Here is a 12662-nt window from a genome sequence, read left to right as displayed (position 1 = left end):
GAGGAGAAAAAGAAATGTCTCCTAGAGAGACAGAGAAATAGCTCTGTTGGGAAAATGTCAAGTGAATGATCTACATGTCCCTGGAGTATGATGGCAGCTATTTTTTATAAATAGTGCATTTTTCTGACCCTGTATTCCATCTGAAAGCAGTTAGTATCACTGGCTGAATGGTTATGAGAAGGCAAAGCTTTTGTGTGCAAAAAAAAAAAAAAAAAAAAAAAAAAAAGGCATTCAAGCCAGTTCCTTATGAAACCTTATTCATACCTGTGGCTTCTTATCAGAGACTTTCTCAAAAATCTTTATAGAAGAATAAAACCATAGCAAAAAACCCTGTACCCTAGTTTCACTTGAGGAAGATGCTTCATCCAAATCCCATTTTCCACTGAGAACCAAAGTTATTTTCTATCTTTTTCTATCTGCGCAGGAGATGTTTCTGCAGGAAAGGGAGAATACTACGGGAAGAGGGCAAAGAGCATGTCCAAGCCTGCTACACATAAACGGTAGGATGGGGATTAAGATCATAAACATTGGCTCTCATTAGCGAACAAGCTGATAATTCTCTAAGATGTTTGCCCAATGGCCAACAATCTAAGTTAACATACTCTGTAAGGGAATAATATATTTTAAAGACGATGCATGTATAATAGAAAACGAACAGTTTTCTCCTACTAAACTCTCACTCAATAGTCTCAATCCTTCACTTCTGACACCACATATATGGGGGTCTCCTCCATATACACCAAGCAATTCTCCAGTGGACACTAATGGGGTTCCTATAAGTTAACTCACTTCTAACACTGTTTACCAGAAGTTAGAGTTAGATCTCCTAGGTCAAGGGCTCAGTCCACAAGACTGTCCCCACTTCAGATGCCAATCATAACCCCCTGTGCTTCTGACTGGTTTATAAATCAGGGTTCCCATGATCCCCTCCTCAGATTCCATAATTTGCTAGGACAGCTCACAGAACTCAGGGAAACACTACTTATATTTACCCATCAATTGTAAAGAATACTACAAAGGATCAGATGAACAACCAGATGGAAGAGGGGCAAAGAGCAAGGTATGTGGAACGGGACACAGAGATTCCACACTCCCTCCAGGCATTCTTTCTTCCAAGAACTTCCACGAGTTCAGCAATCTGGAAGCTCTCTGCAACCTGTAGTTCAGCAATATTTATGCAAGCTTCATCACATAGATGTGATCTATTATTGTCAGTCTTCAGCTCCTCTCCCTTTCCTAAAGATGCAGGGGAGGGGTAGAGCTGAAAGTTTGAACTTTCTAATCATGACTTGGACTTTCTCATGACCAGCCCCCATCCTGAAGCTATCCAACAGTTACCTCATTAGAACAAAAGACATTCCTAACACCCAGGAAATTCCAAGGGATTAGGAACTCTGTGTCAGGAACCAGGGTCAATGACCAAATATTAGAACAAAAGATCCACCTAGCATCCCTATTGCTCAGGAGATTATAAGGGTTTTAGGAGCTCTGCCTTAGGAGCCAGGGGCAGAGACCAAATAGATATTTCTTATTACATTACACATGTACACACACACAATCACACACACGCCACTCAACAGGTTAAGGTTAGCCTTTTGAAATGCAGGGATCCAAACGAGAAAAATAATCTGAAACAGACTGGGCTTCTAGAGAATAAAAATAGATTCGGAACATGGATGAGCAAAACACTCCAAGAGGAGGAAAAAGTGTGATGATTTCCAATTTGGTGTTCACAATGTAATGACATTAGTTGGAAATTATAGAAAGTCCAGAATAGCATAGAAATGTGAAACACATGGCTCACACAGAAGGATTCTTACTTTATGTCATTCCTACTGTCCATAGTAGCCTTAAAAAATATTTTACAAGTAAGTTTAAAAGACTAATTGCTTTATTCTGGGAAAGAAAGACGTTAAATCTGATTTAACAAACTGTAGGGGGTGGAAGATAGAGTACTGTAAGAAGGAATGTGCAAGGAGCCAACATTTACCTTCATTGGAGATAAGAAACAACAGACCTAAACTAATGAAATAATTTGTGATTTATTTCCCTTTAGAGAATTTCTCCAATTGCTCAAAACAAAGAAAATATAGCACAACCTGCCTCATTAGGGTGGGACTGATCACTTTATCTGGATGAACAAGCATTTTAGGGGTGAAGAAATTATATACATAATATTTTCCCAATATGGACAACATACTGAGACCCTACCTCTACAAAAAAATTTCTGAGAAATTAGCTAGGTGTGGTGGCATGCACCTGTAGTCCCAGCTACTCAGGAGGTTGAGGTGGGAAGATTGCTTGAGACCAGGAGGTCAAGGCTGTAGTGAGCTATCATCATGCCACTGTACTCCAGCCGGGTCAACAAAATGAGACCCTGTCTCAAAAAGAATGATATTCTTAGTGTTACTGCTCTCTTCTATCACATGACAGCTTTTTCAGGAATACTATAAAGTGGAACAAGGTCTGTAAAACTTGGCCAGGCGGGGTGGCTCATGCCTGTAATCCCAGCACTTTGGGAGGCTAAGGCCAGTGGATTATCTGAGGTTAGGAGTTCAAGACCAGCTTGGCCAACATGGTGAAACCTGTCCCTACTGAAAAAAAATACAAAAATTAGCTGGGCGTAGTGGTGTGTGCTTGTAATCCCAGCTACTTAGGAGGTTGAGATGGGAGAACTGTTTGAACCCAGGAGGTGGAGGTTACAGTGAGCAGAGATTGCACCACTGCACTCCAGCCTGGACAACAGAACGAGACTCTGTCTCAAAAAAATAAGTAAGTAAGTAAATAAATAAATAAATAAATAGACCTGCAAAACTCTGTTTCCTTATCTATGAAATAAGGACAATAGTATCCATCCCATAGTTATCTGAAGAGTACCGGGGACTTGTCCTAAGCTGGAGTGCATACATATAAGCCTTTATTATATCTTCTTTTATTTTATATTCAGAGAAGCACAGTATAATTCGTGATATTTCCAATATCTAGATAGGGAACACGGGTCTCTACTGAAGACAAGCAGATGTAGCCAAAACAAACACAACAGGAGAAACAAACATTCTGTCTTCAGCAGTTTATCACACAACAATGAGATTCAAATACATATAGATTTTAATCATTATTATTATTATTTTAATTTTTTATAGATCTAAGGCCTTGCTCCATAGCCCAGGCCTGAGTGCAGTGGCATGAACATGGCTCACTGCAGCCTTGAATTCCTGGTTCAAGCAATCCTCCTGCCTCGGTCTCCTGAGTAGCTGGGACTATAGGTCCATGCCACTGTACCCAGTTAAATTGTACATTTTTTGTAAAAATGGGGTCTCACTATGTTGAGATCCTGACTGATCGCAAACTCCTGGGTTCACGTGACCCTCCTGCCTTTGCCCCCCAAAGCACAGAGGGATCACTCTCCAGGCTCGGCCACTGTGCCCAGCTGGATCTCAACCATTACTTATTGGAATCCACAAATATGGATATTTTTAAAACTATATAATCAAGTTAAGGATTTAGAAATCTATTTGGCTTTGTTAGTTGTTACAGTGCTTAGTGTTTATGTATAAGCAAAATCATGTAAAAATGTTTAAAGTGCCTTAATTTTGAAACAACATATGGATATAAATTTTGATATAATCATAGATATGAAGATGTAAATATATTTTAAAAGTGGAGACTTTTTTTTTTTTTTTTTTGAGATGGAGTATCCCTCGTTACCCAGGCTGGAGTGCAATGGCGCAATCTCGGTTCACCGCAACTTCCGCCTCCCGGGTTCAAACAATTCTCCTGCCTCAGCCTCCCGAGTAGCTGGGACTACAGGCACGCGCCACCATGCCCAGCTAATTTTTTTGCATTTTCAGTAGAGACGGGGTTTCACCATGTTGACCAGGATGGTCTCGATCTTTTGACCTCGTGATCCACCCACCTCGGCCTCCCAAAGTGCTGGGATTACAGGCGTGAGTCACCTAATTATAACATGTATTTTGAAATAGTGACTTTGTGTGATGTTTCTAAAAGGTCTCCTACTCATATCTATTTTTAGACTTTGTAACCAAATGATCTTAAATTAGTATTACAGAGCATGGTATAACATTGAGAGTATCTAAAAGAGCTATTGTTGTGAAAATCAAGATAATGAAGTCCATAGAGGTTGCATAACCTGTCCGGCCACACAACTAATGGTAACCATATATTTTAAGTTAATTTTTTTCTTTGAACTCTGTACTATAATTGGTTATAAGCAGACTTGAATGTTTCTCAACCATAAAGTCACTAGAAGTATTATTAACTACATAGGACCTTAGAACAGGATCTTACTTCAGTTGTCCCAAATTGGAAACAACAATTGTGCATCAATGTGAATGGGTGCACAAATAATAGTATATCCTTCCAGTGGGATTAAGAGAAGAAAATTAGCTACATACTACTGGTACACACAATACAAATGAACCTCAAAATCATAATGCTGAATGAAAGGAGCCAGGTCTCCCCCTCAAGAAAAGGATACTTATTATGCGATTCCACTAATATAAAATTCTGGAATAGAATCTAATCAAGAGACAGAAATCTGTTAGCGGTTGCCTGCAGATAGAGGGGAAGGTAGTGACAGATTACAAAGAGGCATAAGGACTTTTTAGGGGGTGACAGAGATGTTCATTATGTTGATCTTAGTGATGGTTTCACAGACGTATGTTCAAATCAAAATTGATTAAAAAAAAGTGTGCCTTAATATGTGCAATTTATTGCATCTCAATAAAGTAGGTAAGAAAAACTCTATTGTCCAAACCTGTTTCATAGCTTCTTTTACACAGATATGATTTAAAAAATAGGAAATATATCACTTTCTTGTTAGCAACAGTGAGCGCAGGAATTTCAGTACTAAATAAGTAATGAGAAAATCATCTAGCTCATGGCCTTCAAAAAGGTTTAATTTATTTCACAATAGTGCTTGCTCAGAGATGAATGAAAAAGGTATCAAACCTTAGAAGAATGGGTCACTCTACAAGTAATGTAAGCCAATTAAGCACAGCTCAGTGATTTCAGTTTTCTCTTACATATTGTTAAATGAATGTTGTCATTAACTATTAAATGGGAATGCTGGAAACAGATTTTCATTTTCATCTGGAACTTCTTGGCATTCTAATAAATAAAAAGTCCCATTTATAGTCTGCTAATTTCTAGAGAGCAGTGGCTGGCAGGTGGGGAATCACTTAAATATTTGCCAAGTTCATTTTAGATTGTTCAAGATGCCAGGCCAGATTTTGCTGAAAAGTTACTGTTAGTTCAAAGTACTAGAACTTATTGTCTAGTCTAGAGTTTTTCAAAGTTGAAAAATGTATGAAAGCAAAAAAAAAAAAAAAAAAAAAAAACCTCACTTCACTCACTTTTTAAAAAAATGCTTGGGAGGCCAAGCTGGGCAGATCACCTGAGGTCAAGAGTTCAAGACCAGCCTGGCCAACATGGTGAAACCTAGTCTCTACTAAAAGTACAAAAATTAGCCCAGCGTGGTGGTGGGTGCCTATAATCCCAGCTACTCAGGAGGCTGAAGCAGGAGAATCACTTGAACCCAGGAGGTGGAGGTTGTAGTGAGCCGAGATCGCACTTCTGCACTCCAGCCTGGGAGACAAGCACGAAACTCTGTCTTAAAAAAAAAAAAGAAAGAAAAGAAAAAAAAGGCTATTTTTGGCAGAAATATAAACTTTGCTTATGATTTTTCTTCAACTATAAAATAAAAATTTATTTTAAATTTAATGCACACAAAACTACAAAATCAGTAACATTTAAAACCGAGTTAACTTGACAGATGCTGTTTTGGTAAACCTAAATGACCTCTCAGAGTGAATACTATATGGACTGCTACGGTGCTGGTTTCACATTTTGTTCAGTTTGTTTTTAAGTGCAGCCTATTTACTGCCTATAAGCCCTGTGATACCTCTGCTCTGCCACTCACCTAATAGATGCTGTTTCCTAACTCCCCAGTCCCTCAGTTTCCTTGCCTGTAAAGTGAAGATTACTGTATTTATCTCAGACACAAGCAGTGCTTTAAATGCTTTAACTATACTAACTCCTTTCATCCTTATAACAACGTTGTGAGGTGGGTATTATTATTATTCCTATTTTTCACATGGAGGACTTGAGTCCCAGGAAAAGTCACTTGCCCAAAGGCCACATCACCAGTAAATGAGTTAGAACTTCAAACAAGGCCTGCATGGTTAACCACTATCCCATGCTGTCTCTCATACTGTTAGAGCTTAAAACTAATTCCTAGCTCATCAAAATTAAATGCATTAATATGTGTAAAGTACTTAAAATTATGTGTCGCTGGCGATAATAGTCAATAAAGTTGGCTATGGTTGTTTTTCTCCTATCTCCCATTCTCCCGTTACTTTTTTTTTTGAGATGGAGTCTCACACTTTCACCCAAGCTGGAGTGCAGTGGCTCAATCTCGGCTCACTGTAACCTCCGCCTTCTGGGTTCAAGTGATTCTCCAGCCTCAGCCTTCTGAGTAGCTGGGACTACAGGCGCGTACCACCACGCCTGGCTAATTTTTTTTGTGTATTTTTAGTAGAGATTGGGTTTCACCGTGTTAGCCAGCATGGTCTTGATCTAACCTCGTGATCCACCCACCTCAGCTTCCCAAAGTGCTGGGATTACAGGCGTGAGCCACCGTGCCTGGCCCATTACTCTTCTTTGTGAGTGCAAGTGATATCCTACAGACCTTCATTTGACAAGAAGGCATCACATTCTAGGTCCACATCAGTTCTTTTCTCATTGGCGTGAGCCAATTAAAGCAATGAAAGCATCAGTGCACTCATGCAACTTGATGTACCATGTGAGCCCGGAAATATCACAGCACTAACCAGAATAAATGCACTTTCATTCAAGTTTATATAATCTTTGAAATAAAAACTGGTGGACACTTGAGAATGTATCCAAGGAATCCCTTCTCCCCTGTCAGAGACTCAATTTATAAAATTGCTCACTATTTTCCACTTTTAAGAGAACTCATGATGGGCCAGGCCCAGTGGTTCATGCCTGTAATCCTAGCACTTAGGGAGGCTGGGGCAGAGGATCACTTGAGTCCAGGAGTTCAAAACCAGCCTGGGCAACATTGGGAGACCCCCCCCCATCTCTACAAAAAGAAAAAAAAAAAAAAAGTTTTAAAGTAGCCAGGCATGGTGGCTTGCACCTGTAGTCCCAGCTACTAGGGAGGTGGAGGCTGCAAAGAGCTGCAACTCCAGCCTGGGTGAAGAGTGAGATCCTGTCTCAAACAATCAAACAAAAGAGAGAGGGAGAGAAAAAAAGAGAGGACATGTACTAGCTCTGTCAGGTTTAAAAGAATTTTTGTCCCTGGTGGATTGTGAATTGATCATTTGTCTCCTTTGTGCCCAACACAGTACCTGGAACACAGCAAGAACTTGCATGTTTGCTTAAATGAACGCCGGTGCCATCAAAGGCAGGGAGAAATTACCCAGAGACAGGAAGAACTGAAAGACTGAAATGCCAAATAGGTCAGAGAGAACCATGCAGTACGACAATAAAAACTCGAACCCAAATCCCCAAATTCCAGGCAAAGAACATCACTGATAGAGGTAACTATGATTGATTTAGAATAGTTGAGATCAGATCCGGTGGGCTCAGCTCATCAGCACCTGTTGAGTTCAAACCTGAATTTTTTCTCCTTGAGTTTCCTTGTCGCTATGAAGAATAAGTCTGCCTTATTGTCTAGGATTCCACATTTCGGCCTGGCTACTAAGTAAATAAAATTGGAAACTAGGAAGCCTTATGCTGCAAAGACTGGAACCTCTGCCATTCGAGGGCAGACATGGCTATATTATTATTGCGTTTAAAATCATCACATTAATTATGCCCGCAGTCCCAGGCATCCCCAGCCCCGCGCCGTGAGGGTGCAGGAGAAGCATGCAGTCACGCTGATGTCACCTGCCAGGTAACGGGACTCGGCAGGGAACTCCTCTGGGACGTCCACTCGGGGACTGCGGGGAAATATGGCTTCTGGCTCCTCTCTGGGGCTCCCTGGTGGGACTCAGTGAGCGGAAGTGGGGCACGCGTTGGGAGAGTGGACGAGAAAGCGCGGAGGAGCGCGATGAGAAGGTCGCTGCTGTGCAACGTGGGCCGAGGGGTGGGTGTGGACGCCTCGCCAATTTCCTCTTCTCTCTAGGGTTCCTGCGGCTGTCGGGGCTGATGGAAGCCAGGGAGGCCCTGGATGCGGAAGTTTCAATGCAGCAAATTACAGACCTAGTTCTGTGCCCTTATAAAGAACCCCTCTCCCTACGGGCGCCCTACACTCCCAAGCGGGGGCGGGGAGCAGCAAAGTATCCAGATCATTCGGCCTGCGGAAGTCTAAAGGGCGCTTCAGACACCCGCCTACGAACCTGAAACCACCAGGACCCACCGTGGTCAAAATCCCCGGGGAGCAGAGAAGAAGGCACACATCGGGGCCCACGCCCCGGGACGCTCGCAGTAATCTAAGGTGGGGCGTGGAAATCCGTACATTTCCGAAAGCGGATTTAGAGGCCGAGCCTCCGTAACTACCTCTCTTGTCCCAGCACCGCTTCTACCTCCCCTCTCCGACACGCAACCCGTCCCAGACCAAAGGGAGAAACGCTGTTTCCCGGTTCCAGGCTGCCAACCTTGCCGAACCGCAGCCAAGGGCCACCCAGGCCAGGGGCGCCCCCCGGGCTCCGCCACGCCCCCCGGCCAGGCCGGCAGCGTCCGCGTCGCAGCCCAGCACCCATACCTTTCCCGATGACTTCCAGCAGCTCCTTCTCCTCCTGGGTCAGCTCGCCTTTCTTTATGTGAACCATTGGTCCCGCCAGCTTGAAGGTTATTCTGTGTCTTAGGAAGTATTAAAAAAGAAACGATGCGTCTGTATTGGGAACGCCAGCCGCAAAGAGGCAAGTTGAGACCAAGACACTGAGTAGCCAACCGCGGAAGCGCTCCGCTTCTCTTCTCCCTCCCGCAGGCTGGAGGACGGCGGGCGAGCTCGGGCGAGCCGGGCGGGCGGTCTCTGCAGGCCTCGCGGCAGTCACCGCCCGCCGCCTGTCATTGGGCCGGCCGAGGAGGAGGAGCCGCAGGAGGTGGCAGCGAGAGACCGCCATTGGAGCAACCTGGGAGGGAAAAACCAAATGCAGAAACCTGGAGGGGGGAATTAAATTCCTTCTACATGTTCCGCACCCCTATCCTGTCCGCTTCAAATATTTGGCCACCTGTATTATTGAATAATATCTTAGCTAGTGGTTCTGTGTTCAGCGACGGCTTTCTGGGGCGTGCAGAGGCCCCCGGTTGTCGCCGTAACCCCACCATGCCCCCGGGAGTGGCGCGGTCCGCATGGGGGCGGGCTGGGAGGCGGGGGCGGTGCGGGAGGCGGGACTGCGCCGGGTTCCGTGTGTCTATGTCAATGTGTCTGTCCTTCACTCCTCCATTGTCTGCCGCCGCTCCTGCCGCTGCCGCCGCTGCCGCTGCACGAACCGCCGCAGCCCCCAGCCTTGCGCGTCGTCGCTACCTCCTCGGACAGGTGAGAAGCTGCCTAGGTGAGGCAGGGGGTGCCAGGAGGGCTGCGAGAGCAGCGACTGCCGCCCCTCAGGGGCTTCCACCGGGCCGGAGCTGGCGGGGAGGAAGCGTGTGCCTCCCGGGGCGGCTTCCTGCGTCTCGGAGAAGCCCTCGCTCCACCTCATCATCACCGCGCGCACGGGGTATCGGTGCCCCAGGATGAAGACCTTAGACGCGCCTCGTCTGGCCGCCCCGGGAGACCCTGGGACCGCGGGCCGGCGGGCGGGGGCCAGCCACGCGGTGAGAAGTGGCGGGTGCACATGGTCTCGTGCGTGGCACCGCCAGACGCGGCTCCCGGGCAGACTGGGGCCGGGGCCCGCGCTAGGGGTGGGGAGGAGAGCGCCCCATTAGGAGCGAGTGAGTGCCTGCTGAGAATAGACTTGGGAGACGATAGTTTTTATGTTGGTGATCCTCGCCCTCCCCACTACTTGTCATCTCCTCGGCCTCTGTGGAAGCTGTGTAAGGAAACCGGACCCGATGGCCCTATGTTGCCTGTTAAGGATGTTTAGAAACAATTTACACTTGCACTAATACTTCGTTTATGAGAGACAGCCTAGGGGAGGGGGAGGGAAAGGCCTCTTTGCTCTGCTAGAGTTCTCGGTTCCTTTTGTAACTCAGATCCTGAGATTTATGGAAATAGGGAGTGGAGGGTGGGGAGGTTGGAGAGGGCGGAGATTAAATTGGTGTTGCTGCCTATATATAGCCTTAGATTAGCCTCTTAATCCAACCTTCATTCAAGTGTAATATGTAGCCTAGAGCTTCAACTATAGGTAGATGGGGGTAAATACAAGTGTGTATTTAGAAAGAAGACTTGCTTGCTAAAATGTGGGAATCAGTCATTTCTCCAGGGTGCACGTTTGTATTTACATCATCAATGAAAGTTTCTTTGCAAATTAGTGTCTATGTTTTACTGTTGTTTCCCTACAGAGTAGTATTTATGTTTCTCTCAATATGTGTGTCAAAGAGATTTGTATGTGTCAAAGAGAAATATTTGAATAATTGTGTAGGTGTTTTTATTTTTTAAACATCCCCAGGACCACTGTTTCTTCTCATAGTGCTGTACAAAAAGTGAAAGGCATTTTCCTCTGGCCTTAGGCATTCATTTTGCGTGAAGCTTTCACTGATACATCTGAAATCTCCTGGAATATGTTTATCATTATTTCCTCCCTTTAGCAAAAATCTTTCCTAAACTCCAGCTGTTTTCCCACTCTAAACTGGGGCAGATCTGAGCCAGAACATCTTACATGAAAATGGTTTGAAATTATTCATCTCAGTGTATAACAAAGATGCTTTTGTTGGATGGTGCTTTAATAATGATGTGGCTGTTCAAACAAGTAGTAAGGCTTTTCTGAGAGTGACCAATCTTTTGTAATGCTGTTAGTGCCAGAGTTACTTGATTTATACCGTAGTATCATGTGGAAGAAACCCACAAACCTAAAAAAACGCTTGAGTAGTAACCTCCTGGCACATGTGACTTAGCATCTTACCAGCAGATGCGTACACAGAATTGGGTACTTCATTGCTAGTATTTCCATCTCTTGTGCCAAATCTGGGCCATGGTTACTTGAAGGTCACACCTGTTTGTCTCACTGGGGTTGTCAGTTCCTCGAGGATAGCAGCTTACTATCTATTTTCTTGATGCCTTATGACACCTGGTTGGTATTTAGTTCTCTCTGAATACATGGCCAGTGAATTTAGAGACAATAACATTTAAAGAGAATCTAACATCTACCTAGAAATGCAGGTAAATCATGGTGAGTTTAAATTTCTAGAAACAGATGCCTAATGGGCACTGTTCGTTAGATGGATTGATTACATTAGTAGTTTTGTACAGTGTAAATATTTAATGTAGGAATAAGATAGATAATGAGCATAGTAAAATAGATTTCACATCAAAGAAGTTTTATTGATAGTTAAATAGCTACTTCATATTGAGTATTTAGTCTGCTAGATATTCTACTAGATGCTTTGCATAGAATTATTTTAGTGTTATGACAACCCAGGAATTAGCCAGTATTATCTCCATTTCTGCAAATAAGAGGACAAAAATGAAGGGAAATGATTTGCCCACAATCCCATATTAGGAATGTCAGAGCCAGAATTGGAATAATGATTTCTGAAATGTTGTATGTGTCCTCTCATATCTTTTTCTACTACTAGCGCTCTAGACCTATTGCAGTGCATCTTAAATAGCCTGCTTCTCTCACACCTGTCTCCTTCTAGCTAATTCAGGGAACTACCAGTTCAATAAACGTTGAGCACCTGTCATCTTGTGAATGGCTCTCCTCTGGCCACAGAATAGAGGGCTGGATCTGTCATGGAAGCTTCCAGTCCACCAGTGGTCTCAGCAGGCATTTCCAGTCATCGGGGCCTTCCCATACACCGGGCTCTAAGGTCACCACTCTGCTTGTTCCCCAACCTGCCGGTAATTTCCACCCCTTTGTTCCTGCTTTTCTCCTCCTGGAATGACTTCCCTTCCCTTTTCACTGAATCTCCTCTCCAGATCTGATGAACTATTTAACTTTCCAGACACAATTTAAACAAAACCACTTTTATTGAGCTTTCATGTTCATCTCTCCCTCTCTATCCAGTAAGGGAAATATACATGCTAGTAAATACATTTATTCATGTCTCTTGGCAAGGGTTATAAGTAAAATCTTTGTATGGAGGATATTGATATGCAACATGGCTGCTGGTATCATTACTGGCAGGCTTTAATTCTCTCTTCCTATGGATTCTAGCAACCCCTTTTACTGCCCCCACCCCCTTCACCAGCTAAATTGACATTGCTTCTTCATCTGGATCTCCATGAAAATAACTAAAGCAAGCACTTTCTCATCACATTCTATTATAGTTATTATTATTAATCTGTTTGGTCTCTTCTCATCCTAGAATATACATTAACTAGGTCAAAATTATCTTTGTTTCTCAAGATTTAACCCAGTGTCTTGCACTTAGTGTGTGCTCAGTACAAGCTGAGTTGAATTCAGTTTGATCTCCAAGTTATTTTAGGTGGATTTGTTTTCCTACTTGACTAATCCTTCCTGGCAATGTGAGGTGAGGTGGCACTAAGCACACACAATCATAACCAGAGGCAAAAA

The 12662-nt window shown here is 43.8% G+C and overlaps 2 protein-coding genes and 1 long non-coding RNA gene across 6 annotated transcripts in view; 2 read left to right on the top strand and 1 right to left on the bottom strand.

Moving 5' to 3' along the window:
* The window catches only part of LOC105716152 (uncharacterized), a 37532-nt gene extending 29887 nt beyond the window's left edge, over positions 1–7645 (top strand). Inside the window, exons 4-5 of one of the 2 annotated variants that reach the window (XR_010344036.1) lie at positions 425–500; positions 7389–7645. This is a non-coding gene — a long non-coding RNA (uncharacterized LOC105716152). Of the gene's footprint in view, positions 1–424; positions 501–3689; positions 3824–7388 lie in introns of those variants that run through there. The other variant, XR_010344037.1, reaches the window with a different exon arrangement.
* The window catches only part of ANKMY2 (ankyrin repeat and MYND domain containing 2), a 50126-nt gene extending 41129 nt beyond the window's left edge, over positions 1–8997 (bottom strand). For 2 of the 3 annotated variants that reach the window (XM_012450704.3, XM_012450705.2), the window contains exon 1: positions 8750–8979. In XM_012450704.3, coding sequence (XP_012306127.2) covers positions 8750–8816 — 67 coding nt within the window. In that variant the 5' untranslated portion in view covers positions 8817–8979. Of the gene's footprint in view, positions 1–8749 lie in introns of all 3 variants that reach the window. The other variant, XM_012450703.2, reaches the window with a different exon arrangement.
* A 427-nt stretch (positions 8998–9424) lies between these two features.
* The window catches only part of BZW2 (basic leucine zipper and W2 domains 2), a 64208-nt gene continuing 60970 nt past the window's right edge, over positions 9425–12662 (top strand). Inside the window, exon 1 of the mRNA XM_012450698.3 lies at positions 9425–9526. The gene's annotated coding sequence lies outside the window, so the exon portion shown is untranslated. The remainder of the gene's footprint in view (positions 9527–12662) is intronic.

The sequence above is a fragment of the Aotus nancymaae genome, unplaced genomic scaffold (assembly GCF_030222135.1).
Source record: "Aotus nancymaae isolate 86718 unplaced genomic scaffold, 86718_ANA_hifiasm-v0.15.2.pri h1tg000025l, whole genome shotgun sequence".
In the NCBI taxonomy this organism is placed as follows: Eukaryota; Metazoa; Chordata; class Mammalia; order Primates; family Aotidae; genus Aotus; species Aotus nancymaae.
The sequence above is the reverse complement of the archived record's forward strand: the minus strand, read 5'-3'. Positions and strand labels throughout refer to the sequence as shown.